The 18,312-nt window shown below is 40.2% G+C and overlaps 1 protein-coding gene across 5 annotated transcripts in view; it reads right to left on the minus strand.

The window, feature by feature from the left end:
- Nucleotides 1-18,312, minus strand: part of LOC121673552 (AT-rich interactive domain-containing protein 1B-like) — a 206,718-nt gene that overhangs the window by 18,653 nt on the left and 169,753 nt on the right. For 4 of the 5 annotated variants that reach the window (XM_042046924.1, XM_042046925.1, XM_042046927.1 and 1 more), the window contains one exon: nucleotides 2,248-2,399. In XM_042046924.1, coding sequence (XP_041902858.1) covers nucleotides 2,248-2,399 — 152 coding nt within the window. The remainder of the gene's footprint in view (nucleotides 1-2,247; nucleotides 2,400-18,312) is intronic. The other variant, XM_042046923.1, reaches the window with a different exon arrangement.

Raw genomic sequence — 18,312 nt, forward strand, 5'->3', positions numbered from 1 at the left:
TACACTTGGCTTAAGCTTTCATTTTTTTGACCAAATCAGAAGGATGAGTCATGATAGGGGGAAATTAAGCATTCCCACTGTATTTGCCCTCAGCAGTGTATCCACACCTAATTTTCTTTATTTGGTGTTGTGTGTGTCCATTTCCTCCCCAACATTGTCTCTTGGAGGCCTGTAAAGCAATTCTAGATGCGTGTCTGCTCCCATGCGGACTGAAGGGGTGCACTGAACTCCTCTAGTTCATCTCATACTTACTTTCCATTGGGTAATCTCTGAATTAATAAAACTGGAACAAAAGAAAACCTCACAAATGCACTGGCAGAAAAAACCCTGATAAATGTTTAAATTATTAAAAATCCAATATTTCAGAATGCATAACACAATAAAAAGAGTATGACTACCCCATACAAAAGACTGCTAGGATAAATGGTCTTGCATTGAACAGATTTCCACTGTATGAAATAACGAATGGCTGAATTATCTGAACAAAAAAACCTCTGTGAATCTTCCTTTAAACTGGTTATTCCTTAGGAATACATAAATCTTCTTAGGCAGGGCACTCTGCCATCTGTTTGCTGTTGGTTATTTTTGCAGCTCTGGGGGCCAACGGAAAAGGGTGGAAAAATTACTTCTGCTAATAGCAAAACAGAATTTATAGCACAGTTTCAATGCTCAGAAGTAATTTTATTTCAGCAAGCCAGACAAAACACATAACTAGACAAACAAAACATAATATTACCTGGGACAGCTCTGGTGGGGAAAAAGCAAGCTACTATCTAATGCTCTTTTCAATAGCTTGTCCCTCTTCATCCAGATGGTGCAGTGTGCTGTCTGGGCTAGCCAACAGCTTCCAGGCCAGCACTGGAAAAAGCCTTTTTTTTTTTGTTAATTTCTCTCTTTTTTTTTTTTTTTATATCTTACTGATTAGCAGCTTCCTTTCTGCTTCTTCAGCTAACCAAAATGGTAACATAATGTTCTTGAAATATAAGACACTGTTCAGTGTCTCAGCAGCTCCTATGTAGAGGAAAGAAACTCTCTGGACATACTAGACACTAGCATCTCACTGTGGCCATTTTCTTCCAAAGAAGCAGGAACATAATAGAATTTACAGGGAGAAAAGACGGAAAGATGCAAAGGATGAAGGAAATACACAGGCTAAGAGGGGTAGAGAAAAAGATACCAAAGCCAAGGCTCTTGGTAAGACACAGTTTAGGTAGTAAAGCATTTCTACAGAAATAACAGAAGTAGAAACAAAAACAACTAAGAAACAACATCATATTACCTTAGCACAACCTATTCAGCTTTCTGAAAAAAACTTCAAAAACCCCAACATTTCTAAAAGGGATAATGTAATCAGTAAAGCATGCACAGAAACTCCATGACTGGAATAAGTATTTGGGAGGATCCGCTTCAGGGTCATTGAAACTCCATCCAAACACAGCCCAATCAAAGAATTGATCTTTGCTGAAGTATTATCTTGAAGGAGGTAATTGTTAGGAATTCAAGCTGAATATGGACCATGAAGCACATTTGCACAGAACTACATTCACCTGTCTTCAGAGACACACAGAAAGCTACAAGCAATTCTGAACTCGTAAGTCATGATATGAAGGATAAATCCAGGAGCTACATTGAATATGCCCTTTTCCTTTTTTTCTTTTTCTTTTTTCCAAAAGGAAGTTATGATAAAATTTTATAAACTGATACTTAAATAAGTAAATGAGGAAACCCTATATGAATTTTGGAAACAGTAAATATGGCCTATGTTTTTCAAACAGAATAATTATGTTAAGTGCTCAACTTACAGCATCTTCAAGTCAGAGCAAGTGCTCATCTCTTTTTTTAAATGACTACCACATTAAATATCTGAAATTGCAACCTTAGCAAGTAAGATGCTGAAAAACAAAAGCAACCTCTTAAAAGAAGTTATTCTCCTTCCCTTTCCTGCAGACACATACACACAAATATACATACTGGCTAGTCAACGCCTATGTCAGGCTGAGTCTGAGTGACGCTGGACTCTGTGTGCATCAGCACTGTATGCATCTACGCGCTGTGCAGAAGGACTTAATGAAAAACGTATGAGTTACTGTACAAAAAAAAGGCGCGTACCTTAGCCTAATTTCAAATCACTCCAAACTACCCAACAGGGGTGAATCAAATGAAGAAGGATGTTCCCCTGCCACCAGCCCTGGGCTGACACTGTTAAGCAGGTTTATGGAGGAAGGTCACTGCTGGAAGGCTACTCACCATTACCTGTTGAACTGTTCACCATGTTAGGTGCCATGCTGTAAGGAGGAGCTTGCGGGTTCATCAGGCCAGAGCTGTTGTTCATCGGCTGAGTGTAGGGGGAGCTGGATCCCATAATGCTGCTCTGATTCATGGCAGGAAAATTGCCTTGCCTAGGAGAGGAAAGCACACATACAATATCTCATTACATACCTCATTGCTGAAGATGCTGTGGTTTGTCACAGAGCACATCACCTATTGTTTGTAAGGAGAAAGCAGGCAATTAGTTCATTTTACCTACGTGGGGAGTTTGAATTAGTCTTGAGCTAGTTACCATACATGTGAAACAGAACTGGACTGAAGACTAATTTCAAGAGAGGTATACAGAGTCTTTCTGTGTCACCACCAATTGAAAGAAAAATACAGCTCACATTATACCCTATGAGTAGACACCAATGTGATCAGGAGTCAAAATTAGAACCTAGCATGGCATAAAAAAAAATCCAGCGCATTGCCATTCTCACCATTTTGACCATGTAACAGCAACCCTCACCTGCCTGAGCTTAATAAAAAGCAAAATGACCAAAAGAAAAATGGGTACCATAGACTCAGTTTCTGATTTTTGCATCTCTTGTTATTGCGTTGGACAGTGTTCATCCGTATGTGTCATCTATGTCCAATCTTTCAAAAAACTCCATATATATTCCACTTTGCTGAAACAAGAAACCTCAGCAGGACTATTTTGCTTTTGAAAATTTAATCCCGTATTTGTTTAACGCTTTTATAACTGAGACTTAAATGTGTCTCAAAAACGACCCTAAATGAAGCCCTTGTATAATTCTCCACACATTCAGATTCTCCACATACTCAGACCAAGTATTTTTAAAGACTAAAACTTATCTACTTTTAAGTTCTAGAAAGTATCTAAGTATGCTCGGTACCTGATTTGTCAAACTCTGTAGATCAACTGAGGCACAAGGAAGAAAATAATCCAATCGAAGTAAGCACAGTAACCCAATGTAATGCATGATTCACTTAAAAAGTAACCTTTTATTCTTTTAATCCATAAAACAATTACCTACCTTTTCTTAGTATAGTTGAAGACTGCATGTATTATCATATGTATATGAGTTAGACTTAAACATATAAAATCATATCTATAAATAAGAACACATGGAAAAAATACTTACTTTTATATTCATAGGAAAATACATAGGAAAATACAAAACTCAGACCTGTTTCTTCAGTGTGCCCCCTGTAAATTTATGCTGTTTTTCCAAATAAAAGAAACAAGAAAGCAACCACCCTTTTACACAGCTTTAGTACCTGTCAACTTTTATTTCCTTACAAAAACGAAGCACTTAATTTCATCCTACACAAAGGGAAAGCTGAATGTCTTGGTAGCAAGATGAGAGTTTTAGTAGAAATTCTGCTTTTAATTATTATACAGTATTCAAATGAAAAAAGACAATTCCAAAATTAAGAACCCTGAGTAACTTCAGTGGCTTCTTGTCTTCTCCAAACTCATGGCAGATTCTTAACACAATTGGCAGAAGCAGATTTCTTTTTTAGGAGGTATAGGAGGAAGACCATTAAAGCACTATTTGGCCTAATTTTTCTTGACACATTGTGAATTTCTTCAAAGGAAAAGAGAACGTGTTATCTAAATAAAGCATCTTTTTCCAAGTCAGTTTTGTCCTTTGCTCTCTGAAGACAAACTTTTCTTCACTCTTGCACAGAGGCAAAGGCTTTCTTTTGATATGAAGGAGATAACTGCCATACAATGTCATTTCCCAGATGAAGCTTGCAAGGAGAAGTGGAGGGAAAAGATTTAAAATGCACAGTGGTGCAATGCTCCAAGGGAGAATTACAAAGGGAAAAGAGAAGAGCAGAACCATTTGGCAACAACTTTAAATTATTTCAGTCACACAATCAAGCTTTTCTTATGTAAATACTGTATCTTAAACATCCCCACCCTCCTTTTTTAGCTGAAAAAAACTATATTTCAACAAATGCAGTTAACCGAAAAATGCTTTCTACACTGGATAAGCAAGATCCTTTCTGTTACTGGGTAAAATTACTAGTGAAGATGAAAAAAATGTGCAAGTGTATTTTCACAGTTTAAAAAAGAAGTAATAGATTTTGAGAGGTTCTTTTATGGACTAAGGCTAGGATTCTGGAAAAGGCAAGTCTCTACAGGTATCTATCTCCTTAATGTGCTTCTTTTACTTTAAAAATACACAGGAGACACACACCTTGCAGGTAAGCTGAAATTGGTCCTTACCTACTAATATTTCAACACTATTACTTCCTATAGCATGTGTATCTTCTAAGCTGTGGGGCTGTTCATTGTCTCAAACTGAGGTACAACCTGTTTCATGTTACCCACTATGGACATCAATCTCAATTGCAGCTCATGCAAGCATATTGCTGTACAACAGCTTTAAATCAAAAAGTAGGAAACTATTTCCAGTTCAGACGGAAAGTGGAAATTAAATAAAAAAGAATATACTGGCTTTGGCCAGGGCAGCAAGAAAACAACTGAAGTCTAAAAAAATTGCTTCTGTACTCAGAAGAACCTGAATGGCAGAGCCTAATTCTGAAATTTCATCTGGCAAGGCAATACCTTTCCCTTTCATCCTCCTATGTAATGCTGCACTTGGAACGGACACAGCTCTCCATCTCTGGAAAGAGCCCAGCAAGTGAAAAGACTCAGCACCATCCCTGGCAGGACTTCGTCCTTTCCCGGCCCCCTGTCAAAGCCCTGACCCGCAGCACACGTGAGCTAATTCAGTAATGCTGAAAGGACATCCTGCCAGAGTAAATGCTGTTTTATTCTGAGATTGGGTGCAGTGAGCAGTACAGAGCTCCTCCACATATTATTTTGCTCTATGATGGTTTGGAATGGAAAGTTTTCTTTAGGGAGAAATAATCAGGTATTACTTCAGCCTTTAATTCTCACTCCACAGTAGGCCTCCTTTGAGTAAAGACTGCCGACTGTGACAAATTGTGCTGCATCAGTGCTATAATATGAAGTGGAGTCCATTAAGAACTGAGCTGAGATCACCAAACTCATTTTGATTAACCTCCAGGTCACTAAACACTTATAAATATGTTACACAGCAGCTGCTAAACATATTTATATATGCTTAAGGTCACAGCATCATCTGTTGGTTGTTGGAGTTAAGTCAAAAATCTTATGTTTCCTTCTGTGCTGCTTTTAGTTAAGGCATATCCAACATACTACAGTACCAGACTCTCTCCTACATCTCCCAATTCCCTTCTCCATTTTTCTGGGGTGCTAAATAAAAATCAAGCCTTTTAAAAACAGTCTGCTGTGCATGTAGTGACATCTAATGGCAAAAATTCAACTGTCCAGCTATGAATTTTATAGCAGAACAAACCCAGCTAAGTAAACAATTTTACAGTATTTGCCACATAAACACCAAGGGCTGGGTTGTTTAGGGACAATGCATTAGGAATAATAGGAAGAAATTAAGAAAAGAAACACTGAAGTTTAGTATAATGAAAAGATGTCTTCATGGTGAGATACAGTTACCCTCCAAGGGAATGAAGGAAACATCAGTACCTGACATGTCTGCATGCAGGCAACATGTTAGAAAACATACTGGTCAGAGAAACCCTGCATTGTGTATGAGCTAGAGTATCTGCTCTTGCAATACCTTGATCCCAGATAATGTATTTTTCCCATTTAGAAGAAAAAGCAGCCAGGCCAATAGAAATTTGGGATTATCCTATCAATTTAAACTCAGTCTCTAAGCCTACAAGTTTTTCTTCCTGCTCTACTGCTACAAGTAGATCTTCAAGAATTCAGCAGTTGTAAGAGATTTAAAGTGGGAAGAGAGGATCTGCTTGCTTTCTATGGCTTATTTACTCTGTTGACAATTTAACAATGCATAATGCCAGAGCCAGTTGTTATGCTTGAGGAAAGGGCTGCCACCTCAGGGGACCTGGACAAGCTGGAGGAATGTGCTGACAGGAACCCTGTAAAAGTCAACAGGGACAAGCGCAAGGTCCTGCACCTGGGAAGGACAAGCCCCCTGCAGTGGTGCCAGCTGGGACTTGACTACAGGGAGCAGCTTTCCTGAAAAGTCCCTGGGCATCTTGGCAGATAGAGCTGAGTGTAAGCCAGCAGACTGTCCTGGCAGCAAAGAGGGCCAACAACATCCTGGGCTGTGTGATGAGGTACAGAGTTGGGAGACGGAAGAAACTCTTGGAAGGGATGGAAGGGATCATCCCCTCCTTCCTCAGCACTTGCTGGACTCCATCTAGAGTATCAAGTTCAGTTTTGGATTCCCCAGAAAAGAAAAGATGATAATAAACTAGAGTGAGCAGTGAACGAACCCCTTAGATGGCCAGGGCTTGAGCACTCACCCTGGAGGGGCTGAAGGATAAGGCCTCATTCAGCCTGGGGCAGACAACTGTCAAGAGGAACCTACAGCAGCTCCATAGCACCTAAAAGAAGGTCAGCAAGAAGAGGAAACTGGCCTTTTCACAGTGGGCATGGTGGGGGACAAGACACACTGGGCAAGAGTGAAAACACATTAAGTTCAGACTGGATGCAAGGAAACCATTTTCCCAGTGAACACAGTGAGAGACTAGATCTGGAGGCCCAAACGGACTGGGCAATCTCTGTCTTTGGAGATTCTGAAGACTCAACACGATAACGCCCTAAGCTCTAAGCTGAGCCTGATGAGGAGAAGGTTGGACTAAATGTTCCTCCTGAGGTTGCTTTCCAGCTTGAATGATCCTATGATTTTAGCTTGTCAGCTTCACTGTGCTGTTGACAGTCTCGTGTACTCCTGGGTCCATAGTACAACTGCTCAAATTCAAACCATTTCCTTTTAAGAGGTTCTTCTGATCTTTTGCTTTCCTTCATTTGCAATCTACCCAAAGCTTAATCTGCATTTAATCTCTTTTCTCTGCAAAACAAGCAGCATCAGATCTAATTGTGTCTTCTGAGCTAATGCAGAAGTCCATGTATTTAAGAGGAGGAGTTGACATGCAAGATCTGGTCATCGTTATAAAGCAGAACAAAGAAATTGTTAGAAAGAGCAGCACTGACAATACACAGTAGCACAAGTGATCACAGCTGCTGAGCAGTCTCTTATACTGAAATGCCTTCCTTTAATTGGACCTGAAATCCTCACTAAGTTTTACATGTCTCCAACTGCTACACAGAAGTCACTCTACAGCCCTTGTGCTTAATACTTCCTGATATGTGATTTAGTACCTCCTCAGATTTGTCACCTTATGCTAGACTTATACTGTCATCTTCCTTCTTATTGAATTAGTATGAATTCACTACAAAATTGAGTTCAGACGTATACGTGGTAATTTAGCTATGGACGATGACAGAAATGGATTATGCTTCACAAGACAAGAAATGAAGACACAACTTTTCATATGGAAACATGTCAAAGCTCAGGTTGTTCCTGTGTACAGAGAGATCAAGTTCTAAAACTTTCTGTGGATTTCCTAAGAGGCATCTGATGCCTTGTATTCTTCTCTCAATCTGCAACACTGGAGCAAAGCCCTTTGTACAGCCAGAAAAAAATGATCCAGCTTCTCTATGAGCCTTGTGGCAGCCTGAGCACAGGAGGTGAGTCCAACATGGAAATGTCTAGGGAACAGAAGAAAGCTTGAGAGGTGGAGAGTTTAGAAGTGATGGAAGTGAGGAGATTCTGGGCCATAAGAAATGGAAATGAAGGAGACAGTAGAAGGAAATTAAGAAGGAAAAAGGATTGGGAGCATCCTCACTAGGTGCCAAAGATTTTTAGGGCCAGGAGGTTGGTAGGTACTCAAGAGAAAGCAGATAAAACAGAGATGCAGGAGAAGGAGCAGGGAGAGATGCACAGAATGCTGCTACTCCTAGGGCAAACACAGGTTACGGTCCCTCTAGCACAAGTGGAGCCTCTCAGCCAGATACACCTGAAGGAAGGAAGGGATTCACAGGGAAGCTTCCAAAGCAGGGTGCTACCAGACATGTGCCTTCCCTCAGCTCCTCAGCTCGTGCACCCTGCCCTGAGTTAGGCCAGGCTCTGATGTGGCCACATTGGCCAAACGCTGGGGGAGCCCCAGTCCAAATGTGGCACAATGGGGTGATGCTGAAGGAGCCGTGCAACAGGGACAAGAGCAGAGATGGGGCACACAGCTCAGGTAGGGAAGAGATGGCACTGAGCTTCCTGACACTTGCCACACAGTGCACCTAATGTAGGGATTTCGCCCAGTTATGTTGCCCTAGGTGTGAGACCTGAGAAATTATCCTGTTACTGTGACCTGGCCACCTGAGCAATTGGCTCATGAAAAAAAAATGGCCCACAAGTTTGCCATTTCTGCTCCAGATCTTTAACCTACATCAGTTTTGCAGTCAATGCACTGCAGCACCTCAAGGGAGTAATTTGTGTAAACATTTTAAAAGGAACATTTTTTCTTTTAATGCTGACACACTGCTAAGGTGGCTACTTGATTACAAACTGTGAAAATGACTGCGTTAGGCTGCACTCACAAATCACAGTGTACTGACCAAATTGCCCTGTGCTTATCTGTGCCAGGTCTGCAGCATGACAATATTTCCTCTCTCTTTTAAATGTCAAAGTATGATTTGGGGGGGCTGTTATTTAAACACACTGACCTGCACAATAACCAGAAGTACTTTATTTAAATCTGTCTTGAGCTGGGACTAGCCTTAAGCGCTTATAATCTGTCACACTTTGACACCAAATGGGTTATTATAATGAGAGTAATTCAGGAGTGAGACCTGTGAATGCTTTCTCCCTGGAGAATTTACACATAAACATGTGCAGGCAGATACATATGCTTTTTTGTTATGGATTTTCCTTCTTGCTACATTATGGGCTTCCTCGGAGAAGTGAAACCATTTCTGTTGTCAGTGGATATGGGAGAACTGAAGGAGGGAGAAGAGAGCAAGGGAAAATAAACCCCAACATTGCTTACTTTGTTCTGCCTGGAGGTTCATAGTACTCTTAGCAAAGGCCAAGACAAATGAAGCCTGAATATTGGCTTGAGCAGCTACAAAATGGCATTGAAGGCAGTTCCCATGTGAACAAAACAAACAAATTTAACATCACTGTATCTGAAAACAAAGTATCATCTTCTAGTTAGCTGCTACTAACTATACTGCAAGTATACTAGCCTGGACTTATATGTCCTCCTCTGTTCAGTGGGGAAGCTCAGCAATTGTAACAACAAAGTTTTAGAAAAACAACCACGAAAGCTGCTGATGTGACAGGTATTAGGGCTGCCACAGGACTTTTTGCCTTTTTTCAAGTTAGAAGGAAAGAGAAAATTTTAGATTTGTGCATGTGTACTTGTGTGCAAATGGAAGGCCAAAGTTCTGAAATACACTGACAAAGCACTGGCACACACAAATGAAAAAGCATCCAGATTTGTACTGAGGGGTGTGTGTGTATGTGTGTCTGCTGACAGGAGGTACACAGAACTAACACAAAACTGTTCTTCTCAACAATCAGGCCTAAATGGCAACGCTAAAATGGGGGAATATTTTCAGCACTGTAATTATGTGATAGTGCAAATTGTCATCCGCTGCAGTCGGACTGCTTACACTGACTGTTTTCTTCGTCTGGCTGATCCAAAGATTATTGTGCAAGATACTTGTAAAAAGAGTAACAGAAATAGCCTTTCTAAATATATTATTTTTCTTCTGATTTACACAAATACTTGTGCCTTTAGCATCATCTCCATTGCTTAGATTTTACTACAGAACAATCAAGGAGGGGGGAGAAACTTAAAAATTAGTTGTTCCTACCACACTGATTCAATGCTGAGCTGCTTAGCAAAACAGTCACAAAAACTTATTGTTTGTTTACAAGCTGTTGTCATCACATTAACCATTTTTCCAGTGAAAACATCTGCCTGACAGGCTACCTACTTGGTAGCCATTTAAAGCCCAACAGAACAGGAGTGTCATACCACATCAAACTCTTGAAGAGCAACATAAGAGGCACAATGTAATTCACGAGTAATGATGTTAATAACAACACAACTACCCAACATTTGCACAGCTGAATGCATGCTGAGATCAGAATAAATCTCCCTATCCTGTTTTACAGATAATAAAAACTGAGGAGGAGATCCAAGATTAATAATCATCTAAAATAAGGCCAGAAGAATAATAAAGTAGTTGAATACAGTGAGGAAAACACAGCGCAAGTCTATTAAAAATAAATCCTTAACTTCATTTGATCCTAATGACAGAAGGGTGTGTGACTGAAAAGCATTTAGTGATAGTGAAATATTGTAGGGTTTTGTTTGTTTGTTTGTTTGCAGGTTGCAGCCATTTGATTTTCTTTTTATAAAGTTCCATTTGTGTTAAAGTGGTTTTGGTCTGAATTTCATGGTGACCACAGCATTTGGTCACCACTCTTCAAACCCACAGGGAACCCCTGAAATGCCTTTATTGCACAGCATTCTTGCAAGTGCAGCAACACTTCCATATTTGAATTTATTTGTGTAAGAACAAACTAAGCTCTTGGTATTCAGTGCAACCTGTACTGGATAAATAGAATATAATGCTGTGTGACAGAAAGCAGAGAATGACTGAAAAGTGGGCCAAGTCAAATGGCTTGTAAACTCATCAGAGCTCTGCTCTTGGTAACCTCTGCCAACCTTCCCCACACATGGATTTGTATAGCAGCTCTAACAGCAACTTGCTTGCACAACTGTCCCCATCAGATGTGATATCTGAGCACTGAGGGGATACATTTCTTAGCCCAAGTGGAGTGCGTGATGCATAAAAGAGGGCTGCTTTAATCTGTCCAGCAAGCAGGAGCATGCATGAACGGGTTTATAGGGAAAAAAAGAAATTTGCCCTGTATGGCATGATGCTGTCAATCTGAACCAGAATGTCAAGAAGGGTGATTTAGTTTAGTGTGACTTGATATCAAAATGAGAATGACTCATACAACTCTCACTATGCATCTTCTATTTCTGTGCATGTTTATAAATAGCTGTATTAAAAAGTCGGAAGGCCCTATGAACTCTCTCCCAGAAAGATTACTTGAATGTGGCAAGAGTCTGTTCCCAGCACATAAACAGCCAGAAGGTCACCAAAGTGTGGTGTTAAAAAGCTACAGAAAATTATTCACTCACTCAGTTTCCTCTGGTGGGACACTGTCTTGAGAGAGGCTCAATCCCTGAGCTCCCTCATCTTTCACCCGGGGATGCTGTCTCCCACCACCATGTTCAGTCACATCCTCGCCCTGCTTTTGAGCACCTTGGACTGCACTGTGCTAGCAACCAACTGAAAATCTAATAAAATCCTCATCATTTCATGCCAGCTCTTCAGTGTATTTTTTCATAGTAAAATGTCATCTGGCTGACAGCAGGATGCTGAATGCAACTGTGCATGTGCAGCAGCATGGTGAGGAAGTTCTCCAGAGGGATTTCCCAGCAGACATGTTTTCACTCACCTATCTTTGCCCAATGGCCTGGAGCAGTTATATGTTTATCAATATTATTACCAGCACTGTTACCATCAGTCTCGGCTCTCTGGCACACCGGGCAGTTTCACAAGAGCAATGTAGTGCACATGACAGCATGATTTCAGTTGGCTCTCTTCTTCATCTTTGTCTCAATAGATGCCTGAAACCTACTGCAACCACTGCAACAGGTATTTAACGTATTGGTAAGATTGACAGCCATCATTAAAAAAATCTCATGCTGTTAGGTTATTATTTAATATGATTCTTACAAGGCTACTTATATGTCCAGCTAGAACGGGTGCTCCCATCTGAGCTCATCAACAAAGTGAAGGGTTCTTCCCACTCATATTTCCCCAGGCAGCATTGCTAAAAAAAATTTATTTTTCTCTCAAATATCACCACTGTAAAAGAACCTAAAACCTTAAACCCCCTTTAAAACTAGAAACCCTCCTACCATTTTTTATGTCTCTCCCTTTCTGTCACAAGAATCTTAGGCTGTTCAATCACAGTCTTGTACTTGCACAGTGTTATGTGCCAAATCACACAGTGCAGTCACAGAATTAGCTTTCTTCATGAGTCCCATTAAACAGATGGTTATTCTTCTATTTTGTTTTGGCTTTTTTTTTCCTAACCACTTCTGTGATTTAAACTAGTAGATCTTCTGACAGACTGTGTAAACTGTTTCCTCATCTGAAATAGTTTTTGTTGCCTAAGAAAGAGTACTCAATCTAAGATGCTCCCTTATTCTTTATACAATATCAATTAATGAAGTACTGCATTCTTAATTTCCTGAAGATCATATTTTAAGGTACACAATTTCTGTGTAACATCTGACCCTGAGGCGAGGCAGAATGTCAATAAACTACACGAAGTCCTACACTGCAATTCTGTTTCAAAATATTTACTCTTTCTACAGAGGGCAGTGAATCTCCTACACAACCAAATCAAGCCAAAAATAATCTTGACACAATACTAATCGAATTAGAAGTGTCTCTGAGGTAAGTGAAAATTCTCATTCATGACTGAAAATCATGCTTCCTTCTCAACACACTCCTGCTTTTACAATTTAAGAATGGTTACTCTCTGAAGGAGGAAAAGAGTAGGACTCTTGAGGTCTGTGGTTAATCTCTAATGGCACGAACAGCATACAGCAGTCGACTTGATTGATGAGTCCAAAGAAGAAAAAAATGCTTCCCCAAATCACTGGTTGCCTGCAAGAGCTCTGCGGCATGGTGACAACCAGGGCTCCAAAATGATGGATTTACCTTTTAGTAAAACAAAATTCCAGATAAAAATGTATTTCTCTTAGTCTCCCACAAGAAATGGCTATGGTTAGCTCAGCATGTAAAGTTTCTTCCAATTCTTACATGATTTTATCAGCAATTTTGAGCTGATCCATAAAATGCATCTCCATTTAAATAAAATAATCACAGAAGATTTCTAGCTTTCCCTGTACAATAATAAATACATATAAGCTGAGCTGAACTTCCTCCTTCCTAATACATTATAGAAAAAAGTCATACATGATTCTGCTTTGAAAAGTAAAACACAAGGGAAAGAAAAAAAGAAATAATAAAAAAATCAGCTTGATACAAATGACTATTTCTCATGAAGAGGAAAGAAGCACGGATCCTTTAGAAGAGAAATATGTCAATACTGGTTAATAGCTTCCTTAGAAATTACAGTTACAGTAAGCATTAGTATTTGGACTTTTAACCCCTCAAATCACATGGAAGCTGAGCTTGGGGAGAAGATATTCCAGCTATTACTGAATCTCCTCCAGCCTCAGGTGGAGCCAGCACAGGAGTATTTGGGGTTTGCAGAGACAATACAGCCATTTAGGCCAAGAAGCAAAACCACTTCACCCTGCTGAAACTACAAGTGGGGCTCATTTCAGGGTGACCCATCAGGATCTCTAAGGAGCAGAGCGGAAATGACCAGACAGCTTGAGCCTGGAGAACTGTGAATGGCCTGAATTTGAACAGGAGCAACTCCTTCCGTGTGACTGAATGTTAAATAAAAGACCAGGCAGAAAGAGCCTTTCTTGCCAGGGGCTTATTTCAAAGGCAACAGATAACGCAGGCCCTGGCTCCAATTATGGCTACCAGTCCTATCTTAGCCTAGTTTACTTTGGGGATTTCACAGTTGGCAGCCTTTCATCTGGAAGTAGCCTGGTTTGAATAAGCAAAGAAACTTGAATGAGTACTTAACCTTCCTGCACTCCACCGAACTTCCCAGCAGAGAAGAACAGCACCTCCAAGCTTAAGGGGAAAAGGGAAAACAATGGAAAACATATACTCTCTCCAAGGATTAAAGACGGTAAGTTTTACTGGAGCACTTCAAGACTTCCTGCTACGAAACTGCAGCTTTCAAAATCACAATTAGAATTTTAAACCCAAGTCTGAAGATCAAAAGGGCCAGACTGGAAAATACTGCACAAAACTGACAGGCACTAGGATGCAAAACAACTAAAACAGTCCTGGGTTTTATTTATATTATTATTCTTTTTAAAAAATTTATTCCCCATTTCCGCCTCCTTCTTTTGCCTTTTGACATTTTAATGCACCATGTCCATTACTGTATTTCCTCACCGGTACCTTCTAGTCCATCAGCAGTGCTGCATTACCCTGCTGTTGGAGAAAATAATACAGAAAAAGTGCTTTGCTGGCACCAGCAACACGGATTATGAATTATACATACATAGCAGGAGAGAAATAGCTGATGGAAGGTTAGTGTGACTGTGTGTGTGCAAGTGTGCATGTGCATGTATACACATGCACAGACTAAGAAGAAGACATCTAGAATGCACTTTTTAAACTAATTTATGCTAATTGTGTTTCTCTGTACAACAGAAATTCTCTAATATCAGTGCAGCTTTTCTAGATCAGTATTATGACTGATTAAAAACTTACTAAATTCTTCTCACCACACTACAATGAGGCTGTGGTATCTAACCAGTTGCTAAGTAATTTAGAACCAGAACCACATTCTAGAATGCCTAAAAGTATATCAAAGCAATGCCACATCATACATTAATTTAGAGACTGAACACCACTTCTCTCGCATGGGGATCAGCGGGAGATAATGTAAATATCCACCACAATTTAGCAACCCAATGGCCAGGATTTAAAGTGACCAGAGGCTGCAAATAGCAAAGCTGGTTTCCAATTCCTCAGTTTAATAAACTACTGTCTGAATCGCCACCTCTAAAATCAATGGCACTGAATTCTAAATTCACTCAATCTATAAAAAAAAATTGCTTTAATTTACAAAATTGCAACATGCAATCCTGAGAATCATATTAAGGTACATTGAGGTCAAAGGGGTGCCTTCAAAGATAGGATTGCTCCTCATGTAGGCACATCAAAACTCATTTTGTTGTAATTAGTTCAGGTATTGATAACTGTAGATGCACCAGCAAAAGGCTCATTTTAACATCCAGTTGGATGCACATTTTACAGCCACCTAGCACTGAATTACATCTTCTAAGGCCACAATTCTAACAGCATGCAAGCCAGCTGTTTTACAACTATGTTTTTACCTTTCCATATACTACAGTCACACTTTCAACTACTAAGAAGACATGCTCAGAATGACGCTAGAATGAGAGATGCTGAAAGTGATGGTGAAAAGCATCTAGCTCTAAAGATGTCTTTTGACTTCAGGTGCCAACCTGATAATCAGTTTTAAACTAGGAACTTGCTGTAGGAAGCAAAAGCTCAGAGACAGTGCACACATACTCCTGCAAAGATTCAAGCTGGGCATCTACGAACTGAGGAGATCAAAATTGGCTGGTACTAGAAGATATTGGCTAAATTTGCTGCCTTTCACATAAACAGGGAAAACACAATCTCATATGCTTAAAACTGTTTGTTTTTACTGAAGGCTTACTGTGTTGCAGTTTTGTGCACACAGGAGTATTTATCTATCACTATAATAGATACATGTATGGTTCTAAGAAGAGCCACAGTGTGATAAAAGACTTGATCTTTTGGAGCCACCTGGTCCTTGAAGGTCTCCTCTGGGTTCCAGTCTCCAGCAGCAGAACCAGCCCTTGGGGTTTCAGTCAATGTCAACCTAAGTTATGAAGAGTCTTTTCTTACATGGATATATTAGGTCTTTAACATAGAGTCCTCACCAGTCGATGCTTATGCTGAGACCAGGACAAGACAAATATAAAAAGGAAAACACAGTTTTGTAGTTCCTTCACACTCTCCTCCTGAAAATGAAGGGAATTACTACACAGGGTACTAGAGAGTTATTTAACATTGCCTGCTGTGAACTTTCACTCAGAGCAAGCTTGAACACCCTGGGCAGTGTGAAACAATGAAGAGGTTCAATGAAGAGGTCTTAAAAACACCTTTCTTTTCTCTAGCCTGACATGCTAGTCATCATTTGGGAAACACTGGCCTGCATGCAGAGGACAGACTAGCACATTGTAAGATTTTAGGTTACAGGGAAGGTATTATGTAACTGTAGAAATTAATCTAAGCTTAACATAAAGCAGATCTCAAGATGAGGTCAAAGGCTAATTCAAATGGTGTAAACCTAGTATCTTCCACAGCCACCACTTTCATTTATGTGATTTTTATCTTTTCTAATGAAAAGGGTGGTGGTCTGCTCTGAGGATGATACCTAGGTATAACTGGCTGACACTCAGATCTTGATCATCCTGCCCTGGTTAATGAACATCAATTTTAGGCCCCAGTGGAAGAGATTTTTTTCTGATGCATGCCATTTAAATTCATTTTATACAGCTGCTTAGTGTGGCTTGGCAAGGCAGAGGCAAACCAGTGTTCTAAGTCTAAATGAGACTCCTGAGCTGGTGAAGGACAGATCCTGTCTGTGGATTAACAGCTGAAGATAAATTTCTCTCCCCTATTGATACTTGGCTACTGAGTCAACAAGTTGACCTTGAAGTCGATCACGACCAACTTGTACAGAAATACTGCTGTGTAACCATGACTATGACACAACCTTTTAATTTTAATCTGAATTCTGCACAGAGGAGGGTGTTTTATAGTAATAAAAATCCAACAGTTTTTGAGGTCCACAGCCGAATCTTATAAACTCAACACATTCAAAGAAAAAGGCTGGGCACTGCTCATGCTTGTTGGCATACAGTAGTGGATGTCTTTCCAGTCAGGCAAAGTAGTATGGTGGGAGTGCTCTCCCATTTCACTAAGTTTTGTTTTTTGAACAGGATAACCAGTAGACTTGTGTTCTAATTTTTTGGTTTTCTTTCCGCTTTTTCTGTGCACATATATGAACAATGTTACTAAGGAAAAAACCAAACTAGCAGCTACAGAAAACTGGTAATTAAAACTTGTTAATTGCTGTGACAGCAGCAATAATTTGGGTATTACAGATTTCCTACAGAGGCAACAACTGAATTAACATGATGGCAGGGAAGTCCTTAAAGGTTAAATCTCAAATGAAGATGGACCTGTTTGCGAGGAAGCAACAGGCTGGGAGCCAACACAGATACTTTCTCCCAGTTCTGTAATTTATGATATGGTTACAGAAAACAGTGTGAAGGACTCTGGTGAGAAAACAGTACCTGCGCTTCAGGCAAATGTTTTGCAAAGGATACTTAGTGCTCCTAAAAATCTTCTAGAGACTAGTTTTTCAAATACATGCACACTCAATTACAGGGTACTACAACTTCCTTGAAAATCCCATTAGGAAATGCTGTAATCACTCCTGCAGTACATCATCTCTCAGAAAGAGATCATACTTTGGGGGTTGCAGTTCTCTGCCTAGGCAGCAGTGACAATACCACCAAGTCCAGAAAATTTGGCAGCACCACTGCAGACAAGAACACCAACAATGAAGAGAGAAAGATGGTGCCTGGGTCAGGGGAAGGAGACATCTCATCAGCCATGATGAGGTTCTTCATTTCCCTTTTAGTCACAAGGAAATGGAGCTGTGCCAAAAGCCATGCAGGTGTGTGAGTGAGCGACATGCAGATTTTTGCTGTACTGTCACAGTGATGTTAGTAAAAAGAAAACAAAAAACTAAAATCCCCTCTACAATGCAAGTACTTCTGTATATTTCATGTGATTTTTATACTCCTTCGGCAGCCAGATGGCATGATCATAAACATTTTTAAAGAATGCTAAGGTCCCACAGCAAGTCCAGTTTACACTGCTACCTACCTGTACTGGTCAGGCTGGTGCACTGAGGAGCCTGAGTGTTGCCATAGTTTGGGTGCTGTGAAGAAAACAGCCCCAGACTGGATGGGATAAGTGGGTGACCTAATGTGTGGTGGCCTAAAGCAGAATGAAAGAACAGCCTCTCTGGATTTGATCTGTATCACAAATCCGAGTCACTGTCAAGTACATGTCAAGTCATTCCTTCCATATGCGAGTCTGGAGGACTTGCAGGAATAGCCAAAAGCCATTATGCTTTCTCCCCTACAGTTGACTTGAGACCAAAGAGGAAAACAGTGTGCTTGCAATCTCCTGGCCTGAGAGCAGTGTGACAAGTTCCTCCCAATTTGCAGTTTATAAACAACCCTTTTGTCAGTATTTGTGACAGAAATTCAGTGACTGCTCTTCCATAGGTGCTGGATCACTGGAATGGGCAGTATGTGATAGGA

The sequence above is a fragment of the Corvus kubaryi genome, unplaced genomic scaffold, assembly GCF_017639235.1.
Source record: "Corvus kubaryi isolate FWS band 111438036 unplaced genomic scaffold, C.kubaryi_AGA036_p1.0 65499, whole genome shotgun sequence".
In the NCBI taxonomy this organism is placed as follows: Eukaryota; Metazoa; Chordata; class Aves; order Passeriformes; family Corvidae; genus Corvus; species Corvus kubaryi.